General features: G+C 42.4%; 1 protein-coding gene across 1 annotated transcript; it reads left to right on the forward strand.

The window, feature by feature from the left end:
* Positions 1–10,719: 10,719 nt before the first annotated feature.
* Positions 10,720–11,700, forward strand: LOC105043392 (xyloglucan endotransglucosylase/hydrolase protein 31). Its single transcript, XM_010920919.4, has one exon. The coding sequence runs from the start codon at positions 10,946–10,948 to the stop codon at positions 11,588–11,590; it is 645 nt and encodes a 214-aa protein (XP_010919221.1). The 5' UTR covers positions 10,720–10,945; the 3' UTR covers positions 11,591–11,700.
* Positions 11,701–14,122: the final 2,422 nt, after the last annotated feature.

Below are 14,122 nucleotides of genomic sequence, written 5' to 3' on the forward strand. Positions count from 1 at the left end.
TCAAGTTCTTCGATGCATCCGTATTGCTCCTATCGAAGTCGGTGGATAGAGTGCTTTTTGCTCTTGACCTATGACTCAAGAGCTGAAATAGCCTCGAGAACCGACTTAAGTTCGGCCCTCGAGGATGCTATGTCGTCAGTTAGTCGGAAAACCTCCTCCTGAAGCTTGGCTTCCCGCTTCGCTGCCGACTTAAGCTGTTTGAGTGCAGCCGCTTTTTTAGTGTCGATGGCTGCCACCTTATTCATCCACGACCTATGAAGATCACCGACCTTCGCGTAGTCGATTTTCAAGTCAAACATATCGTGGATCAACTACAGATAGAAAATGAGTCGGTTTAAAAAAAAAAAAAGAAAAGAAAAGAAACTTACCTCGATTATCATCGGGTAAAAAGAAAAAAATATCTCGGCCATCGTCCGTTTCTTTCGATGCTCCCGATCAACCAGAAGAAGAATGGCTTGGCACAGTCACTTGGCCAATGTTGGATTGGCCAGGGCCAATTCATCACCAGGCACTTGAAGGTCGAAGTGAACCATTTGGCCCTCCGATGCTGCATCTTCCGTTAAAGTCATCGAAGCTTTCCCCCGATCCCTTGTTGGTGGTCCCATGTTCGAAAGCATGGGGAAGCTTGAACTCGACTGTGCCCCAACTGAAGGAGCAACTGGCGTAGTCGCAAATTATTCGGGTTCTCCTGTCTCGACCCGAACCTCCTCAGTTGATGGAACTACCGATGGTGCTTCGACAGTTCCCCTTGCAACTCTTTCTTCAGACGAGGCAACAGGGAGCACTGTCAAGGCCGATAGTGCCAGGACCGACTCAGGAACTGATGCAAATGGAGCATCGGGTTCCTCAATCGGCGTTGAAGCAACAACTGGAGCTGGTGTCGCTTGAACTTGCACTGAAGTTTGATGCCTCTTCGGTGGTCGAGAAGGTCCAGCCTCGGACGCTGCCCTCTTTCTAACAGCGTATTGAGAATGTCGATGTTCGACACTCGCACCCTCGACTGCATGGCTGTAATTATAACAGAAGTCAGTACAACTCAACCAGTAAAAGAAAAGTAAAGTCCGAAATAACCGACCAACTACACTATACCTAGACGGGCAACTGAACTAAGGTCGGCATCATAAAGGGCCTGTTTGGTCACAAGCTCTTCTGTGTTGGGACCGTCATCTTTTTCAACTGATGGAAGTCCTCCCGATTGCTGACTTCTACTCGGCTATTGTCGTTGGGACCGATTTGTGGATCGCCCCAATGGGAAGAAAAACTCCAAGGAAGGGTAGAGGAAGCGAAGAAGAATTAGTTCTTCCATGCATGAATGGACGATAGAAGATCGGTAATAAAGGAAAGGCCTTTTCGGGGGTTGAAGAACCACTACCCTCGCATCTTCGGATGAGGTCGGAGGACGAAGAATGCTCGAAAAAGAGAAGGATGAGATTCAGTCGGTAGCAACTGACACAACAAGGCAAAACTAATTATCAATCGGATCGAGTTCGAGGCCACCTGAGCCAGACAAAGTCCGTAGTAATCCAAAATATTTCGAATAAATTTTAGAATCAAAAATCGAAGACCCACCCGAAGATCTTCGATATAGAAGGCCACCTGGCCCAAAAGAGGGGTATTCACCTGACCATCGATCCCAAAGGCAAAAAGCTGAAACTGCTCTGAGATACAATACTGTTTCTGGAGCTGCTCGATATTTGGCTTCGAAAGTGAAGAAACCTCCACCTCCAGACCCGACTGGGATTCGTCAGTCGGATTCTCCAACCGACCGTCTTGAGAAGAAGAAGTCCTAGCTATAAGAGACAAGACTCTGAAGAAGGCAGAGATTCTAAAGAAAAAGGGACTCAAGGAAAGACAGAAATTTGACCTGAAAAAGATAGGAATAACAACCTTAGACGCTGGGGCAACCGTCTGGTAGAGTTTCAGCACCAAGAAAAATAAAATGAAGTGTAGAAGTTTGGTTAAGAGTGACCCTATATATATAGGATCCCTCAACGGTCGAGATGAAGACGATCGAATCGAAGATTTACCAGATGATGATACGTGGTAACATCTGGACTGACCATTAATCATACGGTTCGATGCACCTGCCCTAGATCGAGCCATGTCATCCTAATCCGCATGAACAGATCTGACCCAATAACATTCAGACACGTGGTACAAATCTGTTTATCATAATCATATCATCTGACGTCGAATCGACTTCTCAAAACGATGTCTGACATTGACAACTGATACCGAATTGTCCGATCAGTATAATAGTTTAAAGATGATCGTACCCGCCAAAATGACAAAGCAGTCGATCATCCATTTTTCGAAGAAAGTGGCATCAAAATCGAGGTTCGATATGACAGAAATAACTCCCTTCGTCCAATGTGACGAACTACGTGACAATATACATGTCGATTCATTTTGGACTTGAGAGTGTGGGGCAACTGTTGGGGTAAACTGACCGACTCCCGACTTTGGTCGCCACGACTCCGACTGCGTATCGGCTGATCATACGATTCTGACTCTTCATCGATCGACTGAGCGAGCCGCACCGACTTACTGTCGGCTGGCCAACTAATGTCGACTGATTAACTAATAATTCGACTACTATCGATCGACAGCGAACGACTTAGACCGTCGGCATAACAGAACTACTGACCGACGGTCACTCATAGAGTCTACCAATATATAGTCAGTTCTACCGACTTATGGCTGGCTAATCTGCTCAATATACCATAACCGTCACAAACGGTTATCAACTACGTATCATGGCTATTAAGAAAAATTAATACCCCACTAATTCTATATTTATGGTCCGATAATTTGGCGTCATAAAAAGTAGGATCACGTACTCGATGGTTATACCAAAATCATCTATAAAAAGGAGGTAAGTAAGCAGGACGGGTAAGCGAGCTCGGGATCAGAACTCTACTACTTTCTATATTTAAAAATTACTGTTCACCAACTTTTTTTTTGATTTAAATATCGAAGGATCTTCGTCGGATATCAATTTGATCCGTATGGATGCTGTCTTGTAGGTGCTACGATAAGCGATTGAGAGTTGGCCGCAATACTAGATAGGATTTATATGCCGAAATCTCAGCATGCCGTGGATGGATGGTCATCTGCAACCGTACGCTTAAAACTCATTCGTGCTATTTGAACGTGACAGGATTCCGGCATAAAGACGTGATTAATTATAAGGCAGGATAACGTGTCTCTTTACCATGGTTTACTAACCTGGAGCTATTGAAATCAGAAGTGAGGCGCCACCATTTCCCTTGGAGAAAGTTGCGAGTATATACACTGGGCATAAGTGATTAGGGTTATTTGATTACAATACAGGAAACAGATATGAATAAGATGAAGGCCCTTGAGCTGATCACCATCTATTCTCTCCTTAGAAACTGAGTAACGGAGTAACACACCTAGTTACACCAACTATTAAGATTACACTGCAAACTAGTGGTCCATTAGGGAACATAGGGAAGAGGAAGAAGAAGAAGAAGCAGTCCTCTTACCACTACAACCACCATTTAACGACTTCTAGTGACAGAGCAGCAAATACACCGGTCCAAATGAGAAGAAATTATAGAACTAACTGAAGTTGTAGACAAAATGAGGGCAACCGGAGGGCCTCAACCATCCTCAACTTGCTAAAAAATATTGACACCATCGGCACCATACTTATCACCAGCATCACCGCCGCTATCATGTTATACCTAGAGTAATAGTGGTGATGATGGCTTTGAGGGGTAGTGGCGGTGGTAGAGACAGTCTTGATGATGGCGATGGACATGACGAAGAATTTGGAGCCAGCGGTAGTGTAGGTAGAGTTACTGATGACGGATGTTTCGGAAGGATGTAGTGATGGAAGAAAATAGAAAGCAAAAATTTTAGATTAAAAAAAAAAAGAAAAAAAAGAAAGAGTTTAGAATAATATTTTATGTATCATCCAATTTTATATCACATCAACATCCATTAATTGTCACGTGATAATAAGTGATCATTCTCATCGTGACTATTAGGCTGAAGTGACAATCAAAAAATAATTATAATATTTTAAAAATTAGATATTCTAATTATAATAAATTAAAATTTATAATAAAATTAAAAATTTTTAAAAATTAAAAATTTTTAAAAATTAAAAATTTTAAAATAATTAAGTCAAAAAAAATATCATGAAGTTACTTGATTAAGCTTGAATGACTCGTGGATCCACAGTTCAATTATAAATTAATGATGAAATTTATTTTTATTTGAAAAATAATCCACATTCTTAGAACTTTGCTCATATTTAGGCACACCTTTTTTTTCTTTTAAATTTTTATTAAATCCTTAGCATTGTATTTTGTTGCACCGTGGCACCTCTAATTCTTCCAGAATACTATTGTTGGCTATATGCAAATGACCAAAATATGGTACTTTCAAAAAAAAAATCTAGACATTCTAATTCCTTCTCTTTTTGTTTTCTTTGTCCTTTTGAGAAGGTCACCATCAAGTAATAGCACCTGCATATCATGTTCCCCTTCTGTCATCTATCAATGCTTCCTCTAAATCTGATATCTCTCTTACTCAACTTCACCGCACAATTATAACAATCGCAGCTGCCACTACCACCATCATTATCATCACTCTACTCATTATTCTTACTATCATAATCACCACCACCATCTACTATTCTCAATAAGACCGACAAAATATAATTCGATCTATCAATCCAATCTGTATTTGCTCCACCATAAATAAATTTGGATTTAAACTAAACAGATTTGCATCATAAATAGATTGACCCATTTAATATGTTGAATATTTAGATTGAATTTGAATTTCAGATATATGATTAATTTAACCCATTTAATATTCAGATCAGATTGAGTCAGACAACATACTTAGCCTATTTAACCTATTTAAAACCTGCTTAATCTATTTCTAATCCATTCAATTCGATCTGTTTAATCTATTTAATTTATTTAATCCATTTAATCTAATTTGACATATTTAATAAATGAATTAAGTATGTTAAATCGAATTAGCTGTTTAATAAACTAATCAAATTCAGATCTGAATTTCTAAATTATTTAATAAATAGGTTAGATTTAGATTGATGATTTTCTAAATCGATTTGTATTGATTCGATCTGTATCCAATCTGATCCGATCTAATTGCCACTCCTAATTCTCAAGAACTCACAACCCTCTTTCTCGCTATTGAGAGAAACTAGTAACCAGGCTCTCACCCTCACCACTTTTCTAACTTTTAATAGATCTATATTGGGATCCAGCAACCATGGCCATCCTTCTATTGCACACCTATTAATATTCCTAAATTTTTTATCTATAAATCAGAATAACGAAGAGCTCTGATTATAATTCCAGGTCATTTTCGACCACCAAAATTTGCAAGCCTGGTGTTTCCTTCCATCTTAGACTTCTCTGAAGACATCATAGTTGAAGATAAAAAATGAGAGTAAGGAGAAGGAACAGTTTAGATGTTGAAAAGGTTGATATAGAGGATGGGAATGCAAAAGGGAATTGCGCAGCAAAAAGAAGAAAAATGGAAACGAGGAAGTTAGGATTGGACTTGGACGCTCCCAAGGCTCACACAAATCTATATCATCTTCGGCCACCAAAATCTACTGCCACTCTTGCTTCCTCCCATCTTAGCCTCCTCTCTAAATGCCCAGATTAAGTTTTTTTTTTTAAAAAAATACAGTTAGGAGATGGGAAAAAAAGCTGTTAAAGAGGTAGAAATAAAGGACTAGGGTTTTTTTTTTTTTTCGAGGCAACAGGACTTGGGATTGAAACAGAGAAAAAGAACGGATCGGACTAGGAAACTCCCAAGGATCACATTTGCTTTGATCAAGTGTGACAATCCCAAACACCGACAAAAGGAAACAATCAATGAAGAAATCTCCTAAACCCAAGCAAAATTTGGACACAAACTGGAAATATTACACATTCAAAGTCCAAAAGCTCAAGAAAGATAAAAAATGGCGTAGGATTCAATCTCTGGAATAAAAAATTCGAACCTTTCAAATAAAACAACTAATTCAAACTGGGTTAGTCAGCCATGATAGATGGCAAGCCATTGGTGCGAGCATCTTATCATCTCAAGCAAGAAACCAATTGAGAGCTCATGCACACACAGAGAGAGAGAGAGAGAGAGAGAGAGAGAGAGAGGAGAACCCGAAAATCCCAAGTTGGCATAAATTGTTCGAGACCAGATGGGAGGTGAGCTTAAGCCATCAATAGATGCAACTATTTCTCTATCATCTTTGGAGGCAAACATCACAATTGATCTTTGAAAACATCCAACTAGTTAGTGGTAGAAAATATTTAGTTTCGATAGCATAGTTTGCTAGACTCCCCTATCGCCGCATTAGATTGCTTGGCTGTGGTCAAAGCTTTTAGAGGTCGGTGTCATCCTACTATTGACTGCTCTAGAGATCTTGACAGAGACGGGAAGGATCCTGTTAGCGCTATCTCGCACCACCTCATCCTTTTAGTTGTTACTGATGGGCTCCCTCAGACCCATTTCCTCAAACATTACCTTGACATATCGTCGGAAGAGAATAGGGCTACGACAAAGGAGCAAGTCATGGGAGAGTCCATGATGATAGAGGTATCTAGGTGCCATTCAGTGGCTGGTCTTCTACAATTTACTTTTTATCGAGCTTCTGAAAGAAGCGAAGGTGAAGGAAAAGGGGGAGCGAAGAAGGGGAGTTGGATACTATCATCATCGTCGTGGGAGAAAGTGAATCTGAATCATCTTATTAAACCTTTAAAGGTCAAGGGTATTTTGTGCTAAAAATGATACTAACTTACCATATTGTGGTCGCCTAACACATCTCCTAAACTTATTGGCGATCGAGGGAAGGATCATAAATACAATGTCAAGGATTTGATTGAAATTTTTACAATGAAAAGGGTGCAAGTGATTGGGTGCTGACAATCTATCCAGGTGCACGGTAATAATCGCTGAACGCCGCATGGTACCGGTGAACTGAGCGGTGATACGTAACAGTATCATATGAAAATCATTCAAAAGAGATATTATTTATATAAATAATGTTTGATAGCCAAAATGATATTTCTACCATAATTCTCAAAATATCTATCCACCGTCTCTATTCTAATTTTATGTTTAGTTGAAAATCTATGCAACCCATTGAAAAAAAAAATATTATTTTTTAATTTAAAATAAGATAAATTTTTTTATCACGATGGATCTAAAATAAATATTTCATTATTCAACTTGAAATAGCTTAAACCAGATAGAAGAGAATAAGATGTAATTAATACATCTTGGATTGGAATTGCTAAACTCGTGGGCTTCACTATCATTTTATAGTGTGTTGGAGGGAATAAGGTGGAATAAGCCATGATTTCATCTTATTTTTGGCAACCAAATACTATCATAGAGAACTAAAGATAAATCTTCAGCTATATTTTCAACTTAAAAGTAGCTACGTACTTGAGTTTCGAGTAAAAATAGCTATACATTTAAAATATAAATTAAAAGTAACTATCCATTTTAGCTGAAATGATCCTTGTACCTTTATATTCTTTAAAATACTATAGTATTATATTATCATACTATAATATTCCTTTACAATAAGTTAGTATTACATTATATTTGTGTAGTATTACTTTATAATAATACAGTGTTGCTTTATTGTATTATGTTAGTATAATATTTTTTTACAATAAGATAGTATTATATTATATTAATATAATATTTTTTTATAATAATATAGTATTACTTTATTATATTATACTAGTATAGTATTCCTTTACAATAAGATAATATTATATTATCATAGTATAATATTTTTTTACTGTAGTATTACTTTGCAACAATGCTGTGTTACTTTATAATAATGTAATATAATTTTATATTAGCATCATATTACTTTATAATAATGTAGTATTATTTTATATCTGCAAAGTCAATTATATCATTTTATCTCTATTTAGATAGTTGTTGGGTATAAAATACCCCCCAGCCGAAGTTCGTAACAGGAGTGACCCTCCAGGGATTCTACCGACTTCCGACCTTCGGCGATATCTCTCCGAACCTCTCTGGCGGCCGAGCCTCCGCAACACTCCCAAGTTTTGCCGACGGATAAGCCCCTCACCAGCGTCGACAGGATTCTTCGCGACGGACGGACTCCACCCAAGTTTCCACGATGATCGACCACCTTCTAGACTTCGTCCGAACTCCTACGGGAGCTGGACTTCATCCCCGACTTCAATTGCAGGTAGACTTCGCCCGGACTCCTATGGGAGCCGGACCTCGTCCTCGACTCCGGCTGCAGGAAGACTTCGTCCGGACTCCTACGGGAGCCGGACTTCGTCCCCGACTCCGCTGCAGGAAGACTTCGTCCGGACTCCTACGGGAGCCGGACTTCGCCCCGACTTCAATTGCAGGTAGACTTCGTCTGGACTCCTACGGGAGCCGGACTTCGCCCCCGACTTCAATTGCAGGTAGACTCCGTCCGGACTCCTACGGGAGCCGAACTTCATCCCCGACTCTGGCTGCAGGAAGACTTCGCCCGGACTCCTACGGGAGCCGGACTTCGCCCCCAGCTTCAATTGCAGGTAGACTTCGTCCGGACTCCTACAGGAGCCGGACTTCGCCCCCGGCTTCAATTGCAGGTAGACTTCGTCCGGACTCCTACGGGAGCCGGACTTCGCCCCCGGCTTCAATTGCAGGTAGACTTCGTCCGGACTCCTACGGGAGCCGGACTTCACCTCCGGCTTCAATTGCAGGTAGATTTCGTCCGGACTCCTACGGGAGCCGAACTTCGCCCCCGACTTCAATTGCAGGTAGATTTCGTCCGGACTCCTATGGGAGCCGGACTTCGCCCCCAGCTTCAATTGCAGGTAGACTTCGTCCGGACTCCTACGGGAGCCGGACTTCGCCCCCGGCTTCAATTGCAGGTAGACTTCGTCCGGACTCCTACGGGAGCCGGACTTCGCCCCCGGCTTCAATTGCAGGTAGACTTCGTCCGGACTCCTACGGGAGCCGGACTTCACCCCCGGCTTCAATTGCAGGTAGACTTCGTTCGGACTCCTACGGGAGCCGGACTTCACCCCCGGCTTCAATTGCAGGTAGATTTCGTCCGGACTCCTACGGGAGCCGGACTTCGCCCCCGACTTCAATTGCTGGTAGACTCCGTCCGGACTCCTACGGGAGCCGACTTCGTCCCCGACTCCGGCCGCAGGAAGACTTCGCCCGGACTCCTATGGGAGCCGGACTTTGTCCCCGACTTCGACTGCAGGAAGACTTCGCCCGGACTCTTACGGGAGCCGGACTTCGTCTCCGACCTCGACTGCAGGAAGACTTCGTCCGGACTCCTACGGGAGCCAGACTCCGAGCTCCTATTGCAAGCGACCCACTCCGAGTTTCCGCCGCAAACGATCTACTTCAAATTTCTACCACGAGCGGTCCGTGCCGGATTCCCACCGTAAGCCTTCACCCGAGCTTCCATTATGGGCAAATTCCTTTCAGATTTCTGTTGCAGACAGGCCTTGGCCGAGACTCCTCGACAAGTGATCCCCATCCGGGCTTCTATGGAGACCGGACTCCGACCGAACTTCTATAAGCGGGCAAATGCCGCGCTCACGGATTCCAGTAGCTGGACCCCTTTGGCGAACGAACCTCTCCAGCACCATCCGACATCCACAGCCGGTTGGCCCTCTGCCAAAGTTTGTGCGAAACCGGGCTACGTCTGCGGGAAGCCTCTGATCGAGCTCCTACGGCAAGTGGTCCTCCCTTGCCGCCTTAACGCCCAAGGCACCCAACAAGATTTGCAGCATCCGAGCTCCTCTCAGATGGGTAGCTAGCCACCTCTCTCCGCCAGACACCCCAACCGAACTTCAGCCGACAGGTCTGGACCCCCTGGCAGGCCGCAGTAACGGCCACAACTCTGCTCCACTTCCTGCAATGGATTCCGTGCGGCTCCATCACCCCCTGGCAGGCCGCAGTAACGGCCACGACTCTGCTCCACTTCCTGCGGCGGATTCCGCGCGGCTCCATCACTCCCTGGCAGACCACGATAATGGCCACGGCTCTACTCCACTTCCTGCGACGGATACCGCGCAGCTCCTCCACTCTCTGGCAAGTCACGACAACGGACGCCGCGCCACTCCCCGCAACAGACTCCACGTAGCAAGTCACGGTGATGGCCACGATTCCACTCAACTACTTTTCATAACAAGCTCCTTCTGGCCCCGAACGGCCCACGGCCAAACGGCTGCAAACGTCGCTATCAGTCCGTTGCGCCCTCCGCCTATAAAAGGGGGAACTCCAGATACGTTATTCTCTAAGCTCTACTTTCTATCCCAAAACTCTGCTAAAATTTTCGTTCGAGCACTCCATTCTTGTTGAGGCAGAGAACTGACTTGAGCATCGGAGGGTCTTGTCGGAGCAACCCCAACTCCGGTTTAGACTTCTTTTGCAGGTCCCGGCGGCAACCGCGACTCTCTCGACTCCAGCTTCTCCGATGCAGGTGGATTTTTGCACCAACAACAGTTATTTTTAAATTATATTTTAAATAAATAATTATTTTTATTTAAAATTTAGATGAATAATTATTTTTAAATTTAAATTTAAATTTAAATAGATAGTTTTTCTTAATTTACTCTCATCTATATCCTCCGCGAGCATATTTCAAGTTCCGCGACTATAATTCGGTATGATGCTCTGCAGGTCACATTATACATTTCAACGATATTCCACTTGTAGCCAACTTGTTCGACGAATTGATGAAGCTCAAAGTTGGTGGGATTGAGAGCCAATCGTACGATTGATCTGGTCCGCACTAGTCGGTTGGCAAGCCCAGATTCCAAAAACTCATCTTGACCTCCTCCGCGGCCGATCGCAATCGTCATCTCCCTTCTGGTGCTTCTTCTTCCCCCAGCTCGTCCGACCCCCACCGTGATCCAATCGAATGGCAGAGGCCCCATCGATCCACCGCACGGAGATCTTGAAGCAGATCGCGGTGGACTACTGCCCGGAGGTATGCGACCACTCCCCGGAGGCCGGCGAGATCCACGTCACCTACGACCACCGCGGCGGCGCCCGGTGGCGCTCCCCGGCCCGCTTCCGCTACGGCACCTTCGGCGCTCGCATCCGCTGCCCCGCCGGCAACACCAGTGGCCTCAACTTCAACATCTACCTCTCCTCCCTCGAGGGCGACAAGTCTCAGGACGAGATCGACTTCGAGTTCCTCGGCAAGGACAAGACCTCCGTCCAGACCAACTTCTACACCACCGGCGCCGGCGCCCGCGAGATCATCCACCCTCTCGGCTTCGACGCCTCCGAGGACTTCCACGAGTACCTCATCCGCTGGGAGCCCGACCGGATCGAGTGGCTGGTAGACGGCGCGGTGATCCGAGAGGAGGTGAGGAAGGACGGGGAGCCGTGGCCGGAGAAGCCCATGTTCCTCTATGCCTCCGTGTGGGACGCCAGTTACATCGACGGAGGGCGGTGGACTGGACAGTACATTGGATGCGACGCGCCCTACGTTTGCAGTTACAAGGACGTGAGGGTTCCCATCGAAAGCATTGTGGTGGAAGAGGAGGAAAGCAAGTAGAGGTATTTGTCTCTCCGTTTGGTTTGTATGGGTTTTAATTGTGGTTTATGTGTTTGTTGATTTGTGCTTCTGTGGAGAGTGTGGGATGACGTTTTGAGTTTTCGCTTGCTTGATTCCATTTCCTTGTTGTTTTATGTGCTTGTGGGTTGATTCTGTGCTGCATTCCAAAATGGGTTCGAAATGCTGGTATCTACAGGGAATTGAAACAATTGCAGCTGATGCCAAAAATGTTTCAATGAATAACTACCTACTACTCTGATGGGGATTAGATGTTGTTTGTTTGTTGGGGCTCTGATGAGCACCGACAGTCTGATTAAATGCTTCGAGTTTGGATTTTTTTTTTTTTTTGGTTGGTAAGGGAGGTATAACCACCCGTCATGTATTGAGTCTGTAGGAAAAAAATTACAGCAACTGAGAATTCAGATTCACAGCCACATTACAGCAAAATCGAATTGAGACTAATTCTCCGAAACTCCCAAAACGTTCCCAAATCCAGCCTAGGATCAAAACAGAGGAGTGTCAGCATTTACCGAATTCTCTTGAATCCCAAACGGAGTTGCAAAATTGGTTGGTCATGCTGGAGGCTGGTGTGCCAGGAGTCTGAGGGCCATCCATATCTTTTCATGACCGTCTCGATTTTTAGGAGAAGGGAGGTGCATCCAATCATGAAAAGATGGCAAAATTTTTGGGACAACAGCATAATTAGAGCAGCTCTTCTTCATAAAAATTCTTGAGTTTCTTTCACACCAAATTCCGTAGCAAATCACTGCCAAACAACTGAATTTCTTCTTCTTCCAGTCTATCCCAATTCCATGCACTCGTAGGAGCCAATCTCGGATGTTCAAATGGGTTTTGAATGCCATCCAAATGCAACGGGAAAATGGACATTTGATCAGAATGTGAGAGATAGATTCTGAATTTGCTCCACACAGAACACACTTTGTACTGATTTGCCAATCCTTTTTTTTTTTTTTTTTGTCAAAACTTCCTCAGTATGAAGCTTGTCACGAAGGACAAGCTAAAACAATGTTTCCACCTTTTTCTGGGATAGCGACCTTCGAAAGAACTTTGTAGTATGGACAGATCAAAGCATCATTATTGATGAAACCATGATAAGAGTTGGCAGAGAACAAAACTGTTGTTAGTGAGCTTCCAAGAGGGCACATGGGTGACTTGGGATAGTTTGACATTGGCCAAGCAATGTTAATGATGTGATCATATCGTGCTTGATGATGTGACGATGACTTTGGCTGATGTTTTTTGTTTCTCTTTTTGGCATCTATATTGATGTGGCACAGACTTTGGCATCATTCACATCGTCTATGCTTATAGCTTCGCAGCCTTTCTTATGCTTCTTTTTGATTGTGTCATTTTTTTAAACTTCGCTCCGGTACATTCGAATACTAGCCAATGTAGAAAAGATGTGCCGATTTTTTTTTTTTTTTGGGTAAAAAAAAGGTGTGCAGAGTTCAATACATCATTTTAGCCTATAGAATGGTTTGATTTTAGCAGTTTGGTAGCCAAACTCCATTGAGGTTTTAGTATGCGTTCAACATAAATTTCTCAATGCAAGAAGATTGGCTATAATTTCTATCATGCCTTTGATCTAAAATCATGAATTAAGGATCACAGCAATGACCTCATATTCATGAAGAACACTTTTCAGAAACATGTAAGACATTTCATCACGATATCAAATACATCATAGTGAAGATAATTTAAATAATTAAAAGTGACAATTTGATTAGTTAACAAATCCAATCAATAAATAAAATTTGAAAGTCTTGCATCAAATGTATCAACTAATGATCCTATAAAGTGTAGTAATAAATCTAAATTTAGCTACAATGATGTTGTTGAATCTTGCCTCTAAACTCACTTCCAAATAGAATCCATATCCAAAATTAAATATTTGAATCTGAAAAAGAATGAAGAAATAAGACTCGACAGCCCAATAAATAATGAATACCTTAACTACATAATTCATATGATAATATAGGATGCAATAATCAAGATAGAATTTACTATTAATAAGTATCAAAGCATAATTAATTCATTCTCAAAACATAAGTCCAGTAACTTTAGTATCTTTCAAATATTCATATACATAATAATTTATATGATTCAAAATCAATTATATTCAATAATTTAATTTAAAATAAATTTTATTTAATTCATCAGTATTTAATTTTAATCACACTTATATCCTATGGCTAGGCTAGAAACAAAATACACTTACCTCCTACGGAGTTGGCTGGAATATTGCACTTATACTTTGCAAAGTGGTCCAAAGTACCATACTTAAAGCTTTTGGCGATGTCAAAATACTACACTTACATCTGGCGGCGGGATCAGAATATCATATCTATACCTTGTGGTGGGACTAAAATACTATATTTATGCCTTGTAAGCAAGGTCAAAAATAGAATCATGATCTTAATAATAGTTAGAGTACTAATGCATAACCTCTAATTGGTAGGGTTTAAAATGTAGTCAGACTGACAATCTAAATCCAATACATTTCAAAATTCT

This window comes from Elaeis guineensis, chromosome 4, assembly GCF_000442705.2.
Source record: "Elaeis guineensis isolate ETL-2024a chromosome 4, EG11, whole genome shotgun sequence".
In the NCBI taxonomy this organism is placed as follows: domain Eukaryota; kingdom Viridiplantae; phylum Streptophyta; class Magnoliopsida; order Arecales; family Arecaceae; genus Elaeis; species Elaeis guineensis.

Bases quoted from the DNA above. Each gene is read 5' to 3' on its own strand.
- LOC105043392 (XM_010920919.4), top strand. From the start codon at position 10,946: ATGGCAGAGGCCCCATCGATCCACCGCACGGAGATCTTGAAGCAGATC.